We start from the raw sequence: 24361 nt of genomic DNA, 5'->3' as shown, positions 1-24361 counted from the left end.
TAGATATGGTAAGGAAGGTAAGCTTACCTGCTGGGTAAGCAAGGAACAGTGCCTTTGTTTTGTCTACTCTAATTGAAAAGGCTTCATTTTATTGCTGACATAGGACGTGCTTCTTTTCCTTTCTGCTGTTAATCTTGCACATTTGGTCATCTTCCAAATTTTTTGTTTCCTCATACTCGGATCCCCTTTTTATCAAGAGCGTTTGTATGTCTGAAATCAGTTTTTATCGTGGTGAGGTGGTTGTCGCTGCCTATGGAACTTCTGTGTATGTTGTTATGAGCAACTCTGAAGGCACCACGTTTTAAGTTGACATCGGAGTTAATCCTACATGCGTGCATACATGCATGCAGTTCTCAAGTTTCTGGTTCTTTGCAGTTTGTCAGGGAAATAAGCAGAGAAGCCTAGAGCCATCCCATCTCGCTTCTTGGTTTTATACCTTCCCAGGCATGTATTCTCTGGAGGTGCTCAGGTAGCCGATTGACAGAGCACAGCAGGTCACCATCCAACGTGCTCTTCTAAACCTAAGCTGAAGGAGGCTCTGGGAAAGCTGATCCAGACCGGGGTTAGTCTCGCTGTAAGCAGGAAACAGGACTAGGTGACTTCTATGTGTTCCCCCCAGGCTAACTTTTTCTGTGATTCTGTGAAATTTCAATAAAATCTAAGGATGGTTTGGTTTTGGCTTGGTATTCAAAGTACGCTAGACTGTTTCTCTTCATAATAAGGGAGGAAGAGTTAGACGAGGCACAAGCCTCCAAAGGAGAAGGCTTTATCTCTTAGATGCTTTCAGTGGTACTGCTCAAGGAATAAACACTCTGGGCTCTTAGAAAACACCACCATTCTCTATGTCATTATTTTAAAATATATTTATTAACTACATTGCTTGCTCCATGTTGGAATGCAGAGATGAAACTTGCAGCAGGGTCTGAATATTGATTTTGTATGCAAATTTGTTTTTTCAAGTTATTTCCTTGCCGCAAGTCTTCCAGAAGTTCTGCTTTGAGTTTGTTGAGCTCTTCTGCCAGGCTCTTCATCTCACTTGGGAGTATGTTTTTATCTAAAAGAAAATTAAAGCTGAAATTTTAACGTGATCCTTAAAGATAAAATTTACAGATTCTTGACTCGCACTACAAGTAACTTTGACCAGACTTTGGAAGAAGGTGATTGCTTTGGTCACACCCGCAGGGTTGGGATTCCTTAACAGTTTACCCCAAGGGAATTTCATAGGCTTAGTCTTACGTTGCCAGCTAGCACCTAGAACATGCTGCACGTACCTTTTGCATCCTTCATTGCCTGAGAGATGATTCGTCTGCACGTCTGATCAGCCTGATGGACAGCACTAGCTGCACAGATTGCTCGATCTGCTTCCTAGCCAGGGTGACCAACAGAGGAAGAATATGTGCAAACGCATTAAACTTGATTTAGGCTGCCATCAACATTTGAAGTACTCTTTGAAAACAAGTAAAACATTAGCAGCAACTTGATGACCAGTGCAGTGCGCACCTGCTCTGTTGAATTCAGAGGTGGGTATGTGCGATGTTAAGAAGTGAACATTATTTTCCTTAGTGTGATGTGATAGCTCCAAAACCTTTTTACTACTCTAGAACATATAACAGTATTCTTAAAGGTAGTTTAGTCGCTTAACTTAATAAGGTGATAGAAGTACCCATTTGAAATAGGATTAACTCTTTGTGTATGCTTTTGCAATCAAGAAGTGCAATTGCTTTTCTCAGTTTCTGTCATTGTGGTGTTCTGAATACAATTCAGGATTAACTAACTTGCTCATTCACCATTATCCGAAAGAGCTGCAACAGTGAAGAAAAGCCTTGCTACCTTTTGCTCAGTGTCTTCCTCATTTTGCTTCACTGGATTTTCCAAAGCAGTGGCCAGCAAACTAATTATCTGCTCACTAAGAAAAAAAATAACAGAGTAAACCACATTAATCAAACAGTTTCGCTGAAGATTTTTCTTTCATTTTGTGATGACACCTCATCACAGAAAAAAAAGCAAGTCCAGTTAAATTTATGAGGCAATCAATGAAATAATCTTTATACAGCAAGTTAGATGAAAAACAATTACAGCTAAAACTACAGCCAATTATTTCCAGTCTTAAAAGTTTCAGACAATTCACATAGATTTTCAGCAGCAGTTTAGTAACACAGTTTGGAGGTTAACTCTGCAAAGAATGATGGCCATGAGTTCCTGACAACTGGCGTGTATTCTGTGTAGCTGACAGGCTTCCAAAAATCGCCATATGGAATGTTTTTTACATACTGTTCAGGCACAGTGAAAAGCTTCTACCCCCCCGTTCATGAAAATGGTACTTAGTGAAAACCCCAGCATCAACCCGGTAGCATACTCATCCTCTGGAGCGCCATCCAAACTTTTCAGAATGAGGCTGTTCTGTTCCCAAGCGTTCTTCTTGGGATCTGGCATTTCTATTTTTCTTGCCATTAGATATATTGTCTGGTCAGGTACTGGACGGCTTCTTAGACAATTTCTCTGCAAGCAGCATTCAAGTGGACACTCTAAAAATAACTGGCAGAAGCTCAAGGAATCTAAAAGAACATAAACAGCCGAGTTTACCTTTAAGCTATTAAAGCAAAACATTCTAAGTGCAACATGCAGGAGAAAGGCTTTACATAAATGAAGAATTTCTACACTAGTTCTGAGCCTGAAATGAGTATGAACAATTTTACCTTCCAGGCTGCTCAAGTAGTAATTTCTGAGATCAACACATATAAGAATGGTTTGGAGTGACCTAGCATTTCTAATGACGCAGTAATAAAGGTGATGCTTACTGTACTGCAGGAATCTAACAATTAAGAGTTACAAATGTTCCACATGAGCATGTAAAGAATGGGAGTTAAAGCACGCTGAATTTCCAACAAAGCTGAAAAGGTTCTTGTGTGTAGGAACAAAGAGTAATTACATTTTCGAGCCAGCTGGTACACCTCATATCTCATGCTCTGGTAATAAAAATTGTCATCCAAGATGAGGTAGAGCGGCCTAGACGTGCCTGGAGGTGCCCAGCAAGGGCCAGGTCCGGCCTGTCCCTCCGGCGGGCAGAGCAGGCCCTGCCGCTGGCAGCAGGCCAGCAAGCGGTGCCAGGCGGCCGGCGGGGCGGGGGCGGCCTGGGGGTCCTCACCGAGCAGCGCCCGCAGGACGCGCTCCAGGCACTGCAGCAGCTCGCGTCGGCTCCGCTTCCAGCAGGGCGGCTGCGGGGGAAGGCAGCGAGGGGTGAGGGCCCGCGCCGCTCCGCTCCAGCACCCCTGCCAGGCCCCGACCCCCCCCGCTACTCCCCAGGCCCCGGCCCTCCGGCAGGCTCCGGCCCCCCGGCCCCCAGCCGCCCGCCCGGCCCTCCGCCGCTCTCCAGGCCCCGACCCCCGGCCCCGGCCCTGGCCCTCCGCCGCCCCCCAGGCCTCGGCCCCGGCCTCGGCCCCGGGACGCGCCGCGCTGCCTGGCAACGGCCGTCGCGCAGCCAGTGACGCTGCTGAGCGGCGCCTCGGGTGGCCAATGAGAGCAGAGGGCGCGCCGCGGGAAGGCGGAGAGCCGCACTGACCAGCGGCCCCGCCCCCGGCTCGCGCGGGCGGAAGGCCTCCGGCGGGATCAGCTCGTCGTAGGCCAGCAGCGCGCAGGCCCAGCCCCGGCGCTGCGGCAGGCGGCGGCGCAGGGCGCGGCCCAGCGTGGACTTGCCGGCGGCCGGCAGCCCCCCCAGCACGCACAGCCCCACCCGCGCGCGCCCGCCGCCGCCCCGCCGCTCCGCCGCCGCCGCCAGCGCCGCCACCGGCCCGGTAGCCGTCCGGGACTGCCGCCGCTCTGCGCATGCGCGGGGCCGCCGGGCGGGGCGGGGCGGGGCGGGAACCGCCGGCCTCACTCGCCGGTTAATTGGATAATGAGCTAAATATTGCATCTGAGTCGGGCGGCTGCGCGAGCCCGGCCGTGGGGTCTGTTACGAACATAAAATCGAGATGCTACTACCTGTGCGGACCCTGATGATTTATTTTAAATTGCGGTAATTCATACTGCGCTTGTTGGTGAGGCCTAAGCGATAGGGATACGTGATAACAGCAATTAAAGATCCCGAGGAATTAAGGACGGTGACGCTCCCTCGGCAGAGCCCGGCCCTGCCTGCACGCGCTGGGTCCCGCGGCCAGCCCCCGGTGAGGCGGCCAGCACAGGGGGCAGAGGCCCGTTCTGCAGAGGCGGCTCTGTACCGGGCTCCGTGCCCTGCCCCACGCGCTAGCTCGTACCCCAAAGTTTGCACGGTGCGATTTACCCCGCGACGTACGGGCTGGTCAGCAGCCTTGGTCTTGCCCATGAGTTTGTCTCTGCGTAGCAGCTTCTTTTCAGTTAGTTGCCGTTTTGACAAACTGTCGCTACATGTATTTTCTTTTACATCAGTACAGGATTCCAATTGTCCCATTTAGCATGATGAAAGTTACCTGTTGGCTTTGTAGTTGAATCAGTTTTTAGCAAAAATCGCAATTTGTGGTAACCAGTAACCATTAAACCATCGTTACATTGTATAATTTGTTTCCTGATACCCCACCTTTTCTGTAGCAACAGAGATGGGCTGGTTTCATTTAGACTCAGATACATTACCTACTGAGTTTGTTTCCACGGCTAGTGTTATGAGGTTACTTTCATACACTACCTGAACTGGCAGGTAGCGTGGCCAGTGGGTCGTGAGGGGTGGCATCTGGGTCCCAGCTTTGATTGGGCTGCGCCGAGGACAAGGCTCAGAGCAACGCGTGGGAACTGTCGGCGAGCCTGGCATGTGGGGTGCAGCTGCGGTGCGTGTGCTGCTGAGACAGCGCTCTGGGAATTGGGCAGACTGCGGGCTTCCCAAGAGGTCGATCTACATTCTAATTTTCACAGCGGCGTATGACTAGAGGAGAATAAACTCTGTAAATAACTGCATTCACTTCTCTTTGGCCTGCAAGTAAAGCTGCACTTCAGAAGCGTCCTGTTCTCAGATGCTGTTACAGATTTAATCTAACAAGAGTTGAACTTCAGGCTTTTGGTTTAAAAATAATCAAGAGGTGAGGCAGAAGAGGCACAAATATAGCCAGCAGCAATTAGCAAAACAATGGGGTGTTACAAAATCTGTGTTTGGTGCCTCTTGGCATCAGGTCTTTTTCCAGAGGTACGTGCTTTCCGAAGGCGTTTTGGCTACACGAGGAGAGGAGAGGACTGGAGGATTGCAATCTTTAAGTTTTTTTCAGACCAGTTACTTGTCAGAATTGGGTGAGGGTTCCCAAGAAACTTTTCAGACGGTTGGTGTAGGTGGGAGTGGGGGTTGTTGAGGTCCTGAAGGAGCTGCAGGAATCTGGGTCTGTGCTAGCTGCCTGAAGTGTGGAAAACACATTTTGTGAAGTATTTCATGGCTTGAGACAACTGACTGGTATTTCTAAACTAGTTCTTTATAATTTTAATACAGTTGCTAGCATTTATGCATATATTTAACTCTCTCTACCCCTCCCTCTCCCTTGTAGCATTTACATGTGCTGTTATGTTTTCTATACAAGCAGTAAATCAACATTTCTCCTTCAAGCATTTAATCTATTACAGCTCATACGCAGCTGCATGAAAAATCCTCCTAAGTGGGACATGAGACATTAGGAACTTCACTTGATACAGCAATGTAAACATAGCAAATATGAAGTAAAGGTGGTTTTAAATACTACAAACCTTGGACCAGGAAAATGCAACGTTGTCAAAAAATCAGGACTTGATGTGGCAGGCTGGAAAAGATGTTGCAGAAGATCAGGTTAACAGAAAACACAGATTTCAAAGTGTAGCTAATTATTCAGTATTAAGCTAATGGCATTTTAGAATTTGGAAAATTTAGAAAACTTTTATTTCCTGATACATTCTCCATATTCTCCACAACATTTTGTTTTGATAATTTTTATTTTGTTTTATGAGAGCTAGATATACAGCCTGGCTAAGCAGCTTCTCTGGTACGTGGCCACAGAACCCAGAGCTCAATTTCTGGCTGCTCTGCTAAGTTGCAGCCTGTTCCATCCCATACCACTCACAGCCTGTGTTGACAGGGCAGGCAATAAAGCTCATACGTACCCAAACAGAAATCCTGTCTAACACATTATAAATTATTTTAAATAATATATATTCAGATGGTTTCAATGTATCAGAAAGCCACAAAGTCATCAGTAACTATGTTAGAGAAAAGGCACTGTATAATTCAGATTACTCAACGTAAAATAATGCAAGTATGCATCTATCTTACCTGTTTATTTCTTGCGTTATGACTTGGGCCGTTACTTTGCTTTGGTTGCTGCACATTGTTGTCCCTGAAATAAAAACCACATCATCAGGAAAATCCCCGTTTGGTTTAACTGCCATCAGGGATGCAGCATTTTTCAAGGGACAAGTCTATAGCTCAGAGATCTGGATTCTGTTTCTGACTCCACCCCTTTCTGGCCTTGACAGATAATTTCAGTGTGCTACGCCCCTGTGTCCATGCAATACAATTATCAGTAACAGTTAGAAAAGTGCAATATATTTTGGGAAAAAATGCTCAAGAAGTGACAACTGGAGCATCTGGCCTAAACTACCTAATAGCAGGGCACTGGCTATTAAACTACCTACTATTACTATTAGCAGCAAAGTCTATTTCTTTTCGGAGGTATGGAATTCATTGTCTAGCTAAAGCATCTACCAGGCTTGCTGAATTAATCTGGAGGATGCTCCAAAGTGTTGAAATACGCATTTGTAATAAGTAAAATACCTGTGTTGTCTTCTGCTTTTCCTGCAAAACCTTCTTCTTATTGCATCATGCTTCATTACTGCTAATACAGTAATGATTACAACTGGCAACACAAGGAGGAAAAAAATAAGCAGACCGTCCCGAAGTGATGTATCTAGAGAAAAATAATCGAAATAATTTAAAATAATAATCTTGTTTAACCTCATATTAAAGCATTTTTTCTGCTAAACCACCTTTTGTTATAAAAACTACAATCTTCAAATTATTATGGATTAAAACTAGTAATTTCACTGAAATTTATAAAATGCTGTGATCAGAAAAGTAGGATATGGCCTTATGTTATTACCAATTCTTTCTGCCTTACTCATCCCATGTTGTATGATGTACAAACATTACCCTTTTCCATGTATTTTTTCAAGAATTCTAAAGCAGACAAATTTATTTTGTATTTGCTTACCCACAACTGGTCTGCATGTCTTCTTTGCCTTCCTAAGCCTTTAATACAAACCATGTTTTCCCTTTCTCATAATATGGATTGGTTTTTGCCTCACAAAGCTACAGATGATGAACTTTGCTTGTGAACAAAGAGAGGGAAAAGGTTTTGCATGGTCTCTCAGTGTAAAGGCCAGCAAAATCTACTCCATTTTCCCTCTGCAGAATTTCAGGGCTCTTACATGAGCCAATGCACCTTGTTAACCCCTCTCATTCCTGTGAGGACCCTTTCCATATAAAAAGGCTGCTGGTTTCATTCTCAAGTGATGGTCTTCCTCTATTACATCCATTTTATCAGAACTCTGTTTTAAATACCTAAGTAAATATCTAACTATTTAAAAAATGTAACAGTAATTCTAGGGAACTAATGTATTGCTTTTTATCTTAGAGTAAATAGAGGTCAAATTCTCCCTTGGACCAGCTTCCTTGATGTCTACTAACAAGCACATCAGATAATAATGTTTGTTTTTCAAGTCAGCCCATGATTAAGTGTCCCACACAGTAAAAAAAAACAGTTGAAAAGAGACTCACACACACATGCACGCACCCATTAGTTATTAGTAGTTATTTTACCAGACAGTGCGGACAGAATGAAGGCCAGTTTCACTAGCCTACCTATGTGAGCTGGACCACTATTAACACTGCCGCCGTAGCCTGACTCGTTGCAGAACGGAGGCGCCCATCCAGAATTGCAGTGACAGTTCCCGTTGTTGTTACACACCTACAGTCCATATGACAGGGATTAGTCAAATGAACAATGCCTTTCTGCAAGCTGCCACTTCAACCTCCAGTATTATATTTGGAGTTCCACATTAAGAATTGCATGTGGAAACAAGAAATACTGCACAGTATTGCATAGAAATACATGAAGTATTAACTGGGAATAAGCTCTCCCCCTCCATAACATCCCAAAACACTGAGGGATACTGACAGCGCAAGTTAATTCTCTATAGAAATTAACCTTCTGTTTTGTTATTCGCCTGCCATAGATTACAGTCCAGAGAAGACACTTTTATAACCTTTGGACTCCATTTTGATTTTTCATGGAGACATACATCAGGAATCACTAGCGTGTCCTCCTCAAAGGAACATTTTCCCTTTACAGTTCAACAGCTCAGTAGTATTAGAAAAATCCCTAGGGCAATTCAGAAGAAATCTCTTTCAGTGTTAGTGCTAAGAGGTTTACAGTATACTGGCAACATGAATTACAGATTAAAAAGCGGACTTAACTTTTCATACAGATGAGAAAAAAACCAAATCCATCTGGCTGGTTATTGCTTTTATTCAGGGATTTTGCACCTATCTCTGTCTTCTAGAAACAGGGCATGAAAACGCCATCTACTCACCCCATTATCGTTACACTTCTCCTTTACATCACAGTTGTAGCCCAGACGACTTGCATCAACGCATTCAAAACCTACACAGGCCTGGAAAAAGTAGTTAGTGTCTTTCAAACACAAAAGTTCAAAAAATCCCATCCTTTTATAAATATACAATATAAATGTATATGTTTACAAGTCTAAAGCTTTTACTTAAATGTCAAGAAAAAGGGCTGCTAGAACATTCAGTACTTCACAGTTCTATAGCTGTGTTTGTCTCAGATTTTCTTAAGTCTGTGGATGCATTTTGGTGAGTAATTTGAATAACTAATAATGTACTTCACTGATTTGTAGCATACCAGTTTTTGAAGAGCTAATTCATTGCATATGTTCATCTCAAAAAGCAGATTTTTTTATTATATTATGGCATAAAAATAAGAGAGCTATGTAATGCTTTTGAAAGTTAAGAACTTTCCAGTTGGTGGAATATATCCTGTAATGCTGCTGTGATTCATCTTACCTTCTTTTCTCCACAGGCAGTTCCATCACGGACTTGAGCAGGATCAGGGACATCTGATCCTAAGTCAAAGTCAGAAGACCAGCATAAAACACCAGATGCGTTATTGACAACACTCCAAGCAGGAAGATTTTGAAGAGTAACAGAGGTGCACTGGACCTTGCCGCACAGACTATGCCTGTATTGAATGAATGACACTCAGACACAAGGTGAACAGAAAAAAACCCTGAATCAGTGCAATACACCATCCAGTCAAAGTTTTTAGCTTGCACGTCAAGGAAATAATCTTTTAAATCTCATGCTTTTAAGAGTTTGTAACAGAATGTATATTTCACATTGAACATCTCAAGGTTAGCTTTTATTTGCTGGTGACTTACTGAACAGGACATTTCTTGTACATTCCACCACTCATTCCACAGTTTCCAAATCTATCTCCTTTAATATTTGCTTTTTCAAAGCATACATCAGGTGCTTTTCGTGCTCCTATACAAAAAAAAGTGAAACTTAGTAAGCCAGTACACTGTCTTAAAAATATGAGAAAGAAAAATCAGAACTGTCTATTAGGAGACTACAAGTCTCTTTACATTAAATTATAAACATACCTTTTCCATATATAGCTTCACATTGTGAATCAAAACTCTGGCATACTCCATAGTAGCAATATGACTTCATGTTGTTGCATGGGTAACCATTCATGATATAAACGTCGTCTGGGCAGTAGGCATTGCTTCCGTTGCAGTATTCAGGTAGATCACAGAAATCCATTTTCGATCTGCACTCGGCTCCTGCCACTTTAAACTAGAACCAGAGAGGAATGCCACCCGACTTTTATTTTGGAACAACAGAAGTTCTAATGTGAAACAAGGACAGCTGGGAACCTTTTGTGATTTTAAAGAAGATAAAATATTTTTTCAGATTGATAGCTAATGAATATCTAAAACTTCAGTGTCATGTGGTGTGGCCACAAGTTTATGAGTTGAGTCTGCAGAGGACTTGGGTAAATAGTGCAAATGCGTACACAAGTACAAATTAACAAGCAGCCAACTATCACAGCCTTGGTGTTGCACAATGGAGATCACTTCTACTGATTGCTCCTGCGTCCTACGAGGGATGACACAGATTACATTTTATTTCTTCGCTGCTAGTCAAGAGTTGTTAGGCATGTGTTCTCTGTTTACATACTCTGCTGGTGAATGTAGTTTGATAATGTGATAATATGTCAAGAGTACTGTGATACCTCTTTTAAAACATTAAAAAACACTAGGAAATAGCATCAATTTAGCTAAATAAAACAGCCTACCTTACAATTCTTGCAGCACAGTCCTTGAGCGCACTGCGATCCAGGCGTGAGTTTGCAGGTTGCAGCATCACAGCAAGGGTTAGTACATTCCTGAAGAACAAGCACAGAGAAGGGGACACAATGTTTTTACCTCACTGTATAGCTAGGAAAGTACATCATCAATCCAAGTGCACGGAGAAAGGAAACTTTAAACACGCCATCTCTCTGGCATGCCCAGAGGCTGACAGCGTTCTGCTCTAACAGAAACCAATAGACAGTTTGTCTGTATTTCTTTACTACAAGTCATCAGAAAAACATCTGTTCTGACGTGTTGTGGCACAGGGGTTATAGGGTAGGTTTAAACTTTAAGCGGACACTAAAAGAAGCGGAATAGACCGGTTTTTAAATAACATTTCTTATCACCCCTTCGCCCATCTCGTTTTTCTGCTACACTAGCAGTTTGATGTAGGGAAATGTTGGTACCTTTTAGTAACTTTGAAGATAGCAGTGTTTGCTGACAGCCTTTCGATTTATTGGTGTCTTTTTTGAGACACTTATTTTCTAAAGAACGAGTCAATGTATCCCGTTCTTTGAGGGACATTTTCCTCTGTAGATGAGTTGTCTCTTTTATGTAACAGAAATATCCATGTTACTAAAACCAGCACAAAAATGGTGTTTCCACATACTCTTCGCTGAAAGGTACCTCTTTCTCAGCATTGCCTCAAAGTTCTGTGAAGGCCAGTAGCCCTCGACTGAGTTTATAGCAAAATCAAAGTATGATTTTAGGCTTTTACTAAGATTTAACTTCATATTGCTTGCAAAAATGTAAAATTAAGTCCTCTATTAAGGCAAATCAGGGATACCAAAAGGCCAGTATTATACAACAAATATAACATAAACCATAACAACATAAAACAAGTATACAGTTGAATTTCATTCATTACCTGTGGTTTGCCACAGTCACATTCTTCATCGTTATCTACCACATTATTACCACAGACAGGTTCTTTGTAAATATTACTTGGTTTGGGAGGATTTCTAAGGCAGTGTCCTCCTCCATTTAGAATAAGGTTCTCAAAATCATCAGCACTGCAGGTGCTGAAATTCCTGGATCCACTGGAAAGCATAACATTATTTTTTTATTATAAATATTTTGCTTACAGGAAAAAAATACAACTCAAACCCTTAAAATATTGTCAGTCTATAATAAACATGTTTCATAATGCTAAGAGATCATGAGATACTTCATTTTTACTTTATTTTGCATTACAGTACAGTACTAGAAGTTAAATATACTACGTATAACATAACTGCAAGGACTTTTATAAGCCAGAGAGACCATCAGATTATCCATTCTGCCATCCTTTATAAAACAGGCCTTAGAAATTCCTTGTCTGTACTGAGTCTAAAAATGCGTAATTAAAAAACACTTTCCAGACAGACATTCACCTTGACATGGAGTCCCTAAGAACTCAGGAATACATCTTCTAACAGTAGTTTTGGCCAGTATTCAATTACCCTGATTTATTAATACAAATGTGGACAGGCAAAATAATATGATCCTTTTCTCTTAAGGGGAAACCAAAAAAACAAACTGAAAGAAACGTAAGCCGAGAGGTTTTGTTTAAATTAACTGTTAAGAGATTCTGTGTGAATGATGCACGTTTGCACAAACCCAGTGAATATATGTAAAGCACTCTCAGCAGCGTAAAAAACCCAGCAACACACTATCATTAAAAATAAAATAAAATTAAGAAAATCCAAGGTTTTAGGAATGCTACAAATAAAGAATGACTGGATTGGAAAACAGATATCATTTCAAATAAATTAAAATTATGTCAAGTCCCGAGTCAGTGAATTCACTTCTGTGATTAAACTTTTCAAACAACTCCCCATTCACAAAAGTTCTTCAAGATTCATGGGAGTTTCACAGCTGATAAGGCATAGTCACTGCAGATAACTAACAAATGTTAAAATAAAATAACTGGAAGTCTTACTTATCTGTGCTGTGCATAATATAGGATGCAGGACACCTTTTATCGTCATGTTTCATTCCGAGATTATGCCCCAATTCATGTGCAACTACTGTAGCGTGACGTAACATATTGTTATGATTCAACTAATAAAGAGAATCAGTGTTAAAAAAACAATGTGCTACTAAAGAAAATACTGCGTTTCTACCTACCGGTTTATTCAAGCCACAAATCTCAGAGTCTACGAAGACAGAATACTAAATGATATTGTAGAGCAAAAGCAGTGGGAACACACAATTTGTCACCGTTTATTTTCAGGTAGGGCCCAATTCTGCCACTCTTTCTATTCCTTCCATTAGGATCATATGCTGAATAATAACAGTTGGCAGTTGGACTAGATGATTGCTGTAGGTCCCTTCCAACTGAAATTATTCTTTTCTATTCTATTCTGTTCTACTCTAACACAGTTAATTAGTCATGACACTGATTTCAATGGAGCCTTCAATGACAGACATACAGTTAAAGAACAGAATCTACTTCTTAGATTGTCCACAGTGTTGTGGCATCCATATTGTAAGGACAGGAACTGCTGGAGATACCGGTTCTGCCCCAGGGGTGAAGGAGAAAAAAATTAGATTCTTACTGATTTTGCTGTGTTTAAAATTTTTGCCTGTTTAGCATTACTGTGGGGAATTCCAGACACTGAAGTGCACTATGTTCACTTTCCATCCATGTAAAGAGTAAAAAAATACACATTATTTTGTAACTGTATTCCCATTCCAAAACCACTGTGCTTATGAACTTTAATGATACGAGGATGGGCTTTTCTTGTGCAATCTTGAGATAGATGAATTACAAAAGGTGATCAAAAAATTATTTCAGGACTACGTGGGCTAAGTGGACTGGAATGTGAAGAGGAGAGAAGAGAGAAACTGGGAAATACTTTAAAAGAAAAAAAAAAAAGGTAAAATATGCACAAGTCTTCATGTAAGAAACCCAGTTAAAAGAAACCGTACAACTCCAAGCCTAGTCTGCAAGGCCAGAGTGAATTGACAAAACAGGTCAGCAAAGTGCACGTTATTTATTAGCATGATCTGGAAGGTACCTCTGTGGAAGCAATGTCTGGCCACAGCAGTAACTACAACTCTAGGTTTTGTAAATACACAGGGGAAAGCCTACAGTTGTCCAGGTACCTCTTTGTCTCACTAGCAGCATATCTATGACAGTTTGGCAGCTCCTGTGCTAGTTTCTTCCTTAACCACAACATTATGTACTTACAGTGCTGATTGACCCTCCCTGGACTTGTGAGCAGACAGTACCCACAAAAGCCATTCCAATGGATCCAGCGTAAGAACTTCTCCCTCTGCAACAAAAGCAGTTTGAAGGTGTTGTTGAAGGAGGGGATGAATGGGGATTTCTACTAAAAAGACACTGATGAGTTTGAAACAAATATTGCAAGACAAAATATGGTCGTCTTGAAGTCAAGAAGAAATTTATCACCATATCAGGATTTCACTGTAATTAATAATGAATATCCAAATAACATAACTTGAAATTAATGATCAGTCACCTAAGTCTGCTGTGTCAGTGCTTCTGAGTTCACAAAATCACAGGATGGTTGAGGTTGGAAGGGACCTCTGGAGGTCGTCTGCTCCAGTCCCCTTACCCAAGCAGAGCTACCTAGAGTTGATTAACTATAAAGACTTGATTATATTTCCTTGTCATTTTTCCAGGTTAAAACAGCTTGGAAAGTGAGTGAATTTTACTCCAGTTATATTTTCATTCATATGTAAACCCCAAATCATATACGTTAACAACACTTGCAGCATGGCTAGCTTTTCCACTGAATGAAAACTTACATTATGAGATGGCTAACATCATTTCTTGATCGTTTAAGAAGATCTTTCTGTCTCCAAGAAACGAATCTACTCAGTACATCTCCAGCTGAACCATTCATTACAGATATATGGTTTGTATCTGTCCAGATCTCTAATCCAACCAAAACAATCTGGATGTTTAATGCTCTATACATCTGGGAAAAAAAATAATGATAATTACTGTCCATCAGCCTGTTTCAACTGACTTACGAAAGCTTACATCACTACTACTGAGTAAACAATATGCTGAACATAATGATTGAGACATAACTTTATTTTCTTTGAAACTAAATGTATTTGTATTTATAAACTAAAATACATTTATACATTACAAACGAAATAAAAATATGTATAATATAAGACTAAATAAGGAAAGAATATATGACTGAAGGAAATCTTCTTCGTGAAGGTACCTAAGTATATCTTTCAGTTTGAGAAGTTGAAAAGACCATGTTCATTCATTTCCTTAGCTAATTATCTAGAAGAGAAGCTGGGAACAGAGGATCAGAGAGCTTATGGAATTGTTCACAGTGCTGACAGCTCGCTTGATAAAAAACTACATACATGAGAAATACTCTTCCTAGAAATGTAAAACATAGCAAAGACCTCATGTTCCTGGAGCAGTCAAAAGTCTGGGAGCACATGGAAGTTGTTTTAAAACATCTTGCATCTCTCCCCCTGCTTGTACTGCTACAAGACTTGTGCATAAATTCATGATGTGCCTTAAACGTGTTACAAATTGTTGTATAAATTCCAACACAGCTTCAGAACTGCATTAGCTGTTCTTTTGAAAAAAACTATGATAAAGGAGACACTACTGTATCTGACCTACCCCATCAACATAATTAATCAGTTCAACTGTTTCCCTTTGCACCGCAGCAGGATCAGATTTCTTCATCAAAAACTGTAAAATAGCAGATGAGAATGTCAGAGAAAAAATTTAATGAAGTAATAAAATGTATTTAGCATTGGATGTTATCATTACCCTGTTGTTATCCACAACGACAAATAATTCCACATAGCTTTTCTGTGGCAGGACAGCTCGCTTCTTCTGCAAATTAAAAAGCACAATAAGTTAACATAATAAATAATGAGTTCCAGGTTTTTACTTATCTCTCTCACGATTTTCATTTCATGTGTTTACAAAGCAATGATGAATTTGTTTTAATATGGCCTTAAAAGTCAATTTGCCTTAGATTTCCACATAAACATCTGAATGTCAGTAATTCACATGTGGTCAGACATGGGGAGGCATGAGCTGAATGGCAGCTCCGTGCCTTTCGTGTCATACCCATGACTGTCTTGGGCACTCTGCTCTTCTGCTAAAGGATTGCTTCAAGCTATCTTAAATTCCCATTGTGCTGTTCTCCTATTTCAGGATTTCCTTAGCAGTACTCTCACCGGTTTGGGGTCCACGAAAATGAAGGCCACGAGGCAGTGGCCTGCCAGGCCAAACCCACCAGCAGCAATACCATGCCAAAGCTCTGGACACCTTGGCTGCTGGAAAAGATTGACAAGATGGCTTAGACTGCAGCTTTCAAGAGAGAAACAGAAATGTATTTACCCTGAAAAGCTTTTCCCTGCTAGAGGTACTGTTTGATAAGAACACGTATTTCACAGAGTGCTTCACAAACATCTTCTCGTGATGAAGGCTGACGTTCAGCACACCACATTGGAAGGGGATATCCTGCATATCTTCCAATGGGTAAAACATGTGTTCAAATGTGCTGGATGTGTTGAGCGGCTCCATTCCATACCATTTGCCACCGATGTAGAGAATTCCTCTAATAATCATAAAAGAATGAAAAATTATTCCACAGTTTTTTCCCTTGTGGTTATGACTAGGTGAGTGAATGACAGCTGGATACTTAAAAACTAGAACTGTTCATACCGCTATGTTGAAATATGTCATTATCTTAAATTATCTTAATATAGGATATAAGTTCAAATGCCCAACAGGTTCTCAAAAGACAAAACAGAACTTGTTTAAAATACTCAGTCATACACAAGTGTGGGCTCCTTGAATCAGAAAAGAAAAAAAAAAAAAGCCAAATTGTTACTGAGTCTGGATTGTGGGTAAAGAGCTGATGCAAAGGTTCTCTTTTAGTCCTGATCTTTAGTCTCACTTCTAGCCCCATGCAGCTAACTAACTCAGCATTTTAGAAAACGGTATCTTTTAAGACAGAGAGGCTACAAGCAATCACTGGGGTGTTTATGAGGGCAACAGCAGTATTGCACTGCTGAATGCCCCTAAGTATAAAAGATTTTGCATTTGTCCATGGCTCAGGAACACCTGATACATGCCCATTTGCTGTGCCAAAATCTTTGAGAAGCTATTATCTTGTTCTCCAGAATCTCAAAACTATATTTAGGACAAGAATTCTCTAGTTACAGTCTTGTGAAGGAAGATCCTCCAAAATGTGAATACAAAGTAAACGAAGGATTTGAGTCTGCGTAAGTTTGCAGAACGGCCAAAATGAAGTATCTGTTCTGTTTAGTGAGATCCAGCACTACCTGGAGTACCAGTACGTTGACCATTTTATTCCTCATTTAAAAGAATACCAGGAAATATCATTTATTGTGAGTGGCATCTCACTGTGTTACTGTACGTGAGAGATGGGTGAACTTTGCCCCATTTGCCTCTTCCTGCTTGTCAAAAAGCCATCAAACTGAACAAGGCTACTACAACCGACAAGTACGTTCAAACTCCTGCTAAAAAGCCAGGCTCAGTGAACACAGTGGAACATGGACACGCTCTAAGAACATCCTGAATATCTGCACAATTTGCCGTGCATGCCATCTCCTTTGCCAACTCATACGGACTGATTCTGCAGGGAGAACACAACCATCTTTGATGCATTAATCTGGCCCCTTTATGTTTCTCAAATAAATGTAATTTTATTGTATTTGAAACACAAAAATCTGCTTCAAATTTGGTCAAAACTTTTTCAGGGAAATGGTTTGTCTTTTGAAACGTGCCTAATTCATAAGACAGAATTGTTTGCAGGAGTGTTTTAAGTTCAGTGAAAGCATCATCAGACAGCATTTCTACTACAAACGTATCTCTGGTCAAGACACTTGCATCAAGTAACGAAGGCCTCAATTCATGCCCATGTTCTGCCTGTATTTAGATGATGCTCCCTCTGGCATTATCTTCTTTCTGTGAAGGAATTTTGGAAAAGGGGGGGAAAGTGGTAGCTGAGGTAAACTATAAACCCTGTAAAGAGTTTCAGCTTTACAAAAAGGTGAAATACTTGTAAAAAATTTTTGCAAGATAGGATGGTGTTTTCTCTGCAGCAGTACGATGAATAGCAACTGTTTTTTACTGTTTTACTTTGGTACTGCACTATGAATTATCCTGAAGTAAAAAGCAAGAGGTAATACCTAAGGCCATCACATGTGCTAAGAGCAAGCATTGAGTCAGAAATTCCTTCAACAGTGCCATGATAATAACAGTGTGTCTGAAATGCAACAAAACCACATAATTAATGACAAAATAAGACTGTTGGCTTCAAATGCAAACTTACATTCTAACTAACCGTTCTATTTGCATGACATCAAGGCTGGCTGTTACAAATTTACAGAGTTCCCTATTCTAAAAGTAATCCCAGCCTTCTTGGAGTAAAATATTACTTGACGTGAGTACCTACAATAGTGTTTGGTCCCTTCGTTTAGAAAACAACAGCTTTTTAGTTTAACCCACCACCATCATTTAGCAAAATATTTTCATCTACGTTGCTCATCCTGTTCTTAAACAGACTCCTCTCAAAGGCTTGATCTGAGAAGATCTCCCATGCACAAAGCACCCAATTAAGTCTCACTAAGCTCACATGCAGTTTAAAGTTGAAATTAAGTTCAACATCATTTATAAGGTTTGTTTGATACAGGACCTAAAACCGACAGAGCTTTGGTGCTGCCATTGTACCTTTAATTGCAGAAATGCGACCTAATCAGGTAGCTCAAATTCAGTCTTGGCATAATCTCCTGGCATCTCCTTTCACACCCTGGAAAACAGTGGTGCTGTATCCCCATAAACAGCCCACTCCCCCGTAAGACATAGAACCTTACGTTTTGTATCGGTTAAACAGAAATGCTACGAATGTGAAAACGCACAAAAGCCTCTTTCCCAGCAAATATATTTTTCTTCTGTAGTTACATTACATGCATCACTCGCATTTTCCCTCCTACTGCCAAAAATGTCACCAGTTTTCACTGTCCTATTATAGAGATACAAAGACACTCAGAATTAATGGTTGTGCATTTGCTATTGCTTTGAAAATACATTTAGATGCACACACGTCCTTGTCATCCTCAGTTTTATCAAATGGTTCATGTGGCCTTCAATTCATAAAGCTTGGCTTCCCTGGTCTGAGGAAACTGATGCAATATTTTGTTATGTACAATACCTCGTTTTGTGACTGTGTTGCCTCCAGTTTCCCATTTCCCCCATATGTATACAGCATAAAGTCTTCACTAAGAAGCTTTCTGGAAACAAAAATAAACTACAGCTCTTTTAACAGTCTAGAAAGCAAGAAAAGTCAAGAATCTTGGTAAGTACTACATTCTGTTAGCAGCACACTCATGCTAAATCATTATGAAAATCCACAGATGTGAAACAAAATACCTTAAAATGAGCTGCATTATTTGGAACATAAGTTATTTTGAAATATTTTAACTAAAATACCTCTAGAGTAGGATCTGAACAGACCACGTTGCATCAGGGCCTGGACTATTACAGGCTCAGGAAAGAGAAACAACAATAACAGACAAATTTCCTCAAATACAACATGTTTAACAACCCTCGCCCCCCACTAATAAAAAGCTAACACTGAACTGAATTTGAATTGTCCATAAGGATTTTCTGAAATGTACTATATTGTGCTGCTAATAAAAAATTAATTGAAATAAATTTCTTCATAACAAGAAAAAATATTACTCCCTTCTATTTGTATCATAACAGAGACAATGTTTAAGAGTAATTTTGTAATTACTACAATCTGCCATTTAAATGTTTTCCTCTGGATTTTTTCAGTACAAAAATACTCCTCTGTATGCAATTAACTCCCAAGACGGTATGATTCCTTAGAACACTCCATCACATACTTATTTTTCTTCAGTTTTAGAAGGTATGTTCCATTTCTGGTTTTAATTGAGTAAGAAAGATTGTCATCTGAATGCTCCTGGAAACAGAACAAAAGATACCACTTAATCAGGTGATTTTTCTACTTGTTTGTGTCCCTTCCATGTTTTGTTGGAGAAGAGCAGTCCAGCTACTACGTATGATTTAAGTGTCTACCAAACACAGATTCCTAACCCTCATGCCTTCTATATTTTGGCCTCAGCAGCACACTTTACGTTCTTCCCTGTGGAAAGTTTAAATTCTATTACCGTATAAATTTTCACTTGGAAGGCAGAAGGGCACGGCCCATGTATGCACTCCTCGTCCAATGACCACACCATGTTTCCTGACACTCCTTATGTTAATCATTGGCAGCCGGATGAACAACTCACAGATTCTACCTTAATTGGTTTGCACAAAGATGACTAATGTTATTTCATTAACAGTCACTTCAGTAATGGACTCGTTATCTAGCACAAAAGAGAGTTATCTCAGAACTGAAGAATTAAGGCTCAGATCTTTCTCTTTTAACTCATTTGTTTAACTTGTGCGACTCTGTGGGACCGTTTCTACAAAGCAAGCACCAGCCCTTTAGGTGCTACATGGCTGAAATCCTCCGGTTATCCAAAGGCCAGGTTCCATGAGTAAAATAACACATACAGCATGGTTCAAGTTCAACATCTAATCCAGCTCAGAGGAAATGGAAATAGTCTTTATGTTCCTTCTCCCTCCTGTTTTATAAGGCTGTTAACAGGACTAGAAGCTTGAAAGGTGCTAGCTTGGACCGAAATCCCAGACATTTGGGGGAACAAATATACTCAACACTAGTTGAAAACACTAAGAATCTAAAGAATGAGTGCAGGGCGCATTTCTTCACAAAAATATGTATACTATATATTGCATGTGTGTGTGTAATACAGGGCAGTATCAGGAAGAACAGCTACATCAGAAGAAAAAATCAGGTAGAATGACAAACCTCATGAAAAAATGGGTGATGTTTCTCTCTGCCTGTCAGACTTCGAGGAATAATTATTTCTAATGTAGAAAGTCTGGATGTCTGTTCAGAAGATACACCTAAAAAAAAAGTTTGAAATGTCTAAAGAATCAGAAAGGGTAAGCAAGCTGTTATGTTGGCAGCTGCACAGTGGTGATTGCCGAAAGACCATTCTAATCTGGCTGTAAATGGAGAAAGAGTAATTTCACCAGTACAGGACCTGACTGCCCATGCTTCAGTTTGGGCTGCTCTGTGCCAGAGCTCTTGGATTATGCTTGGAATGTCTCAGAAATCAACATTTTGATTCATGGCCATGTTACTCTTAATTTCTGAGTGTTTAAAATGTGGCCTCATGCCGTTTTGACTGTACTCAAGGTTACACCACTCCAAACAACTGATGTAAAGTGCTAAAACCTGCAAATTCAAGCAAAACTTTTCTTTAACAGGGTGTTCAAAACTGGCTGGCAATCTTGGCTTTGACTCTTGGTCTTAGTTACATTATAAGCTTGGATAATAGGTCAAACTCTTCTCATTCCTTCATATAGACAGTATCAAACCAAATTGATTAGTCTTTTAAAAAATAAACCCCTCAATGAATATGACACTAACATAATAGAGAACTCCAAGAACAAGAAAAATTAAAATAAAATAAATAGATGCCTTCCTGTATTCAGTGTATGTTTTGATAGTGACGAAGAAAGTTTAGGAATTGATTAAAAAAATTAACTTCAGATTAAAGCTGGGTTCTTCTGAAGCACATAAAGAAACACTATCACATGATTTAAACAATCTTAATTCTCACTTATTCTGGATTATTAATTTTGTCTATAATTTTCGAAACATTTTTTTTCTCCCATGATTTATGCTTTTAACCTGATGTACGACAAAAAAATTATACACTACCATCTCTGTCCACCTATCTGTGCCATCACAGTAATTTTTTAAGTAGCTGGCCAGTTAAAATTAACTGCAAGAGATGCAAACATCTCAAATGGAATTCAGTTCCTTCAAGCTTTGTGAAATCACCTTGTTGGTGCCAGGAATACTGTGCTGATCCGTAAATCTACAGCAGGGCTCTCTAGGCGTGGCTGACACAATGGTCCTAGTGTAATTTGTATGGTACAATTGTTTTCAATAGCGGGCCCAACTTTGCCAGGATATTTCAGAACTTGTTAGACAGATAATTGGAGAATATTGTATCTCCAGGAGAATAATTTCAGTCCCTAAATACACTGGGGGATGTTTCTTACTTTCTTCAACTACTAGTTGCTGTTAGGTCCTGCACTTGCTCTTCTCCCTCTTGCTCATACTTCTACTTCTTTCGGCCCTTTCCTTGATTAAATCAACGCTCCCTTCAGCCCTCTCGTTCCACATAAATGCCTTTACTTGTATTCCTTCCCCCCTTGCCCTGAATGAGGAATACTTGCAGTTGTCCTCTGGCTATAATTCTGCCGCCCACTGCATGTATAGTCTTGGCTCACCGTGCTGCCTCCTGCCATCACCTAACGCTGCATTTTGTTTGTTCAAGCGACAGTCAAACCTTTGCAAAAGGTTTGTAGCCATTTAAATTATATCACAATTATCTCCAGAACATCATGCCAATGCAGGAAGCTAAAGATGAGAAGTCTTCCACATATCTGGTTTCAGGTAAGTGGTTTTATAAAGTCAAAACCAACGTCCAGTGACTTTAAAAAAAAATGTGTGAACTTGAATTCATCTTTCTTTTTCTTGTCAGCTCATCAGTCTGGTTTGAGTGTTGACTTTAATCAGCAGAGACACAACTGTTGCTATTAAACAGGCTACAGAATCAACAACATGGGTTTTAACAACAAAAGTGGTTTCTTCCCTCTTAAATTGTTCTTTCATAAGGAAACAAAGAGACTTCTTCTCATTTATGGCAGTACAAACTCACCCTCAGCCTCCCACGTTTCTGTGAAAGGAATTCACAATTGCAAAGAAGCCACATAATCACCCATTCAAAGTGGGGAGGAGGATTCTCCAGTGTAATGATGATCTCTACCTATCAGGTAACATCAGGACTTTTATAAGCTAGCTGCAGGCTGCACATGTTTAACATTAAAGACTGCCATTGCAATCAAAATGTGGAAGTTGCTGTTAGTGAACAGGTCTGCAAAGAATATTGGCACTCAGTATTTACTTCTGAATTTGCCCTTAATCTTCAATAATTTCACTACCTAAATAACACAATCCATTCTGCTTCATGAGTTAAATGTGTGTTGAGCTAGCAGTGGCAACGCGGTTCTAACAATTTAAATTTTGACACCTGAAAGCAGGTCTTTAATGCACATCATAAAAATATCACTTTCTAAGAAATATTTCGGTTCTTACAGCTAAATCTAAAATCTGAAGACAAATCATAAATGGAAATGAGTTAATGAGGCACTAAAACAGAACTGTAGGCATTTCCTTCACAATCCTGAAGAAGAAATCTTTTTCTACAGTCTGTACTATTGATGAAAGTGACAGTAACTGCAGTTGTCACCACCCGTGTCCTGTATGGAAGATGACGTATTTACCTACCTACTACATCCTGGAGAAAAAAACCCCCACAACAAACACAAAGAGCTCAACTGTGAAAACGTTCAACACGTAATCTTTTCCAGACACCTTTTTCCCGAACAAGATTTTCTCAATTAGCAGGTCAGCTAATAGCCTAACAGCTGGGAAGAGCCATGACTCGATTTGAAAGGTGTGCATCGTTATGATCAGGACTGGAGCGTACAAGAAGACTTGGAGAAACTTTCTGAGTATGTAACAAAAACTGAAAACTTACCTTTTATCCAAAAAGGTTTTCCAGTTAAAGTTAGTCCAAAAGTGAACAAAAAGAGGCTGTGTTTTAACATGATTAGGTTTGCTGGAGAAACTAGTACAGCATCTGAGCAGACTGTGTACCTGGCTCTTAGCTGCTCTGCACCAGGGAACTAGAGGAATGAGAACCGTCTGCTCCGATGGTAAACAACAGAAAAAGTACTCCGATACTTCATCTCTGCTAAGGAAATGGGAAGTAAAATTTAATCCATTAGGCTTGCAAAATAACCTGGTTAGGCAGCTTAAGGCAAATAACAAGCAGCGTGTCCTTAAACGCTGATTGGAGAGAGGACCAACCCATGCTGGGATCAAACTGGTTTGTCCTAAAGGACTTTGATACCACAGTAAGATCATATGAGATTAGAAACATAAAATAGTGCTACCAACGTATACAATGTTTAGGATGTTTATACTGGCTATTATCAGCTCAGTTAACAAACCTCTAGTATAAAACAATCTACTGTTTGAAATTTCAGCTTGTTGTTCTCCATTTTTTCATCTTTACTTTAAAAATATCAAAAATACAATGTGTATGAAAGCATGGAAATCCCATAAACATGTGGAAGTCCCCAAACCAGGGATCTTACCCAGCCCCTTCTATGTTAAAGATAATTCTCCTCACCAAAGTAATTTTGTGCAGCTCATTGCTCTTCCAGGATCAGAACAGTCCTCCGAGGCATCCTGCAACCACATTGCCACCAAACGCAGAAGAGAAATGCTTCTAAAACAGGATGAATTTGCTACGTGTTTCAGAGGTGTCAAGCGCATTTAGAAACTCAAAAAGGAGACTGAGACAGCAGTTTTCGTGCTAAAACATTTACATTAATGAATTTTAATTCATTCATTCATTAAAACAGAGCAAATCCGTTTTTTCCATTGCCAGTAAGTTACATCAAACAACGGCTTAAGTGAAAAAAAGGAGAGAACCGACTGCATCAGTAAATATTAGCTTGTACAAAGCCTGCTCAGATCCACCGCCCCGCTTGCACGGCCTAATTACGGCCCCTCAGCCGGGCACCCACCGAGGAAGGCGGCACCCGCGTCCCCGGGCGTTCGGCCGCCTCGCAGCGCTCCCTGCCCGGCAGCCGGGATCCTACTGGAAATGCGATGAATCCCATCTTTTATTTATCGCCTGTCTCCTATGCGGTGCACCGTCGGCGGGCGGCTCGGCGGGCCGGGCGGTCCCCAGGGCAGGCCCGGCGCTGGCACCTGCCGCACGCCGGGTGTGAGCT

General features: G+C 40.6%; 2 protein-coding genes across 3 annotated transcripts; both read right to left on the bottom strand.

Annotated features, from left to right (window-relative positions):
* Positions 1-60: 60 nt before the first annotated feature.
* Positions 61-5248, bottom strand: PSTK (phosphoseryl-tRNA kinase). 2 transcript variants are annotated; one of them, XM_055720106.1, is made up of 6 exons: positions 3560-5248; positions 2930-3215; positions 2357-2555; positions 1831-1906; positions 1272-1365; positions 61-1054 (listed from the first exon to the last, which is right to left on the bottom strand). In XM_055720106.1, exons 1-6 carry the CDS (start codon positions 3908-3910, stop codon positions 849-851), a joined length of 1212 nt encoding a protein of 403 aa, XP_055576081.1. In that variant the 5' UTR covers positions 3911-5248; the 3' UTR covers positions 61-848. The 2 variants fall into 2 exon arrangements, with proteins under 2 accessions (XP_055576081.1, XP_027661291.2); XM_027805490.2 differs by having other exon boundaries at positions 2930-3853.
* LOC102058153 (disintegrin and metalloproteinase domain-containing protein 9) lies at positions 3982-23370 on the bottom strand. Its single transcript, XM_014279968.3, has 22 exons — positions 23095-23370; positions 20283-20380; positions 19291-19367; positions 18594-18672; positions 17572-17648; positions 15752-15971; positions 15173-15238; positions 15020-15091; positions 14170-14342; positions 13589-13673; positions 12335-12456; positions 11282-11453; positions 10359-10448; positions 9661-9856; positions 9436-9541; positions 9062-9236; positions 8569-8649; positions 7838-7943; positions 6752-6884; positions 6251-6314; positions 5692-5744; positions 3982-5348 (listed from the first exon to the last, which is right to left on the bottom strand). The coding sequence occupies exons 1-22, from the start codon at positions 23162-23164 to the stop codon at positions 5270-5272; spliced, it is 2394 nt and encodes a 797-aa protein (XP_014135443.1). The 5' UTR covers positions 23165-23370; the 3' UTR covers positions 3982-5269.
* Between the last annotated feature and the right edge of the window lie 991 nt (positions 23371-24361).

The sequence above is a fragment of the Falco cherrug genome, chromosome 9, assembly GCF_023634085.1.
Source record: "Falco cherrug isolate bFalChe1 chromosome 9, bFalChe1.pri, whole genome shotgun sequence".
Lineage (NCBI taxonomy): Eukaryota > Metazoa > Chordata > Aves > Falconiformes > Falconidae > Falco > Falco cherrug.
This window is presented reverse-complemented; position numbering and strand designations above follow the sequence as displayed.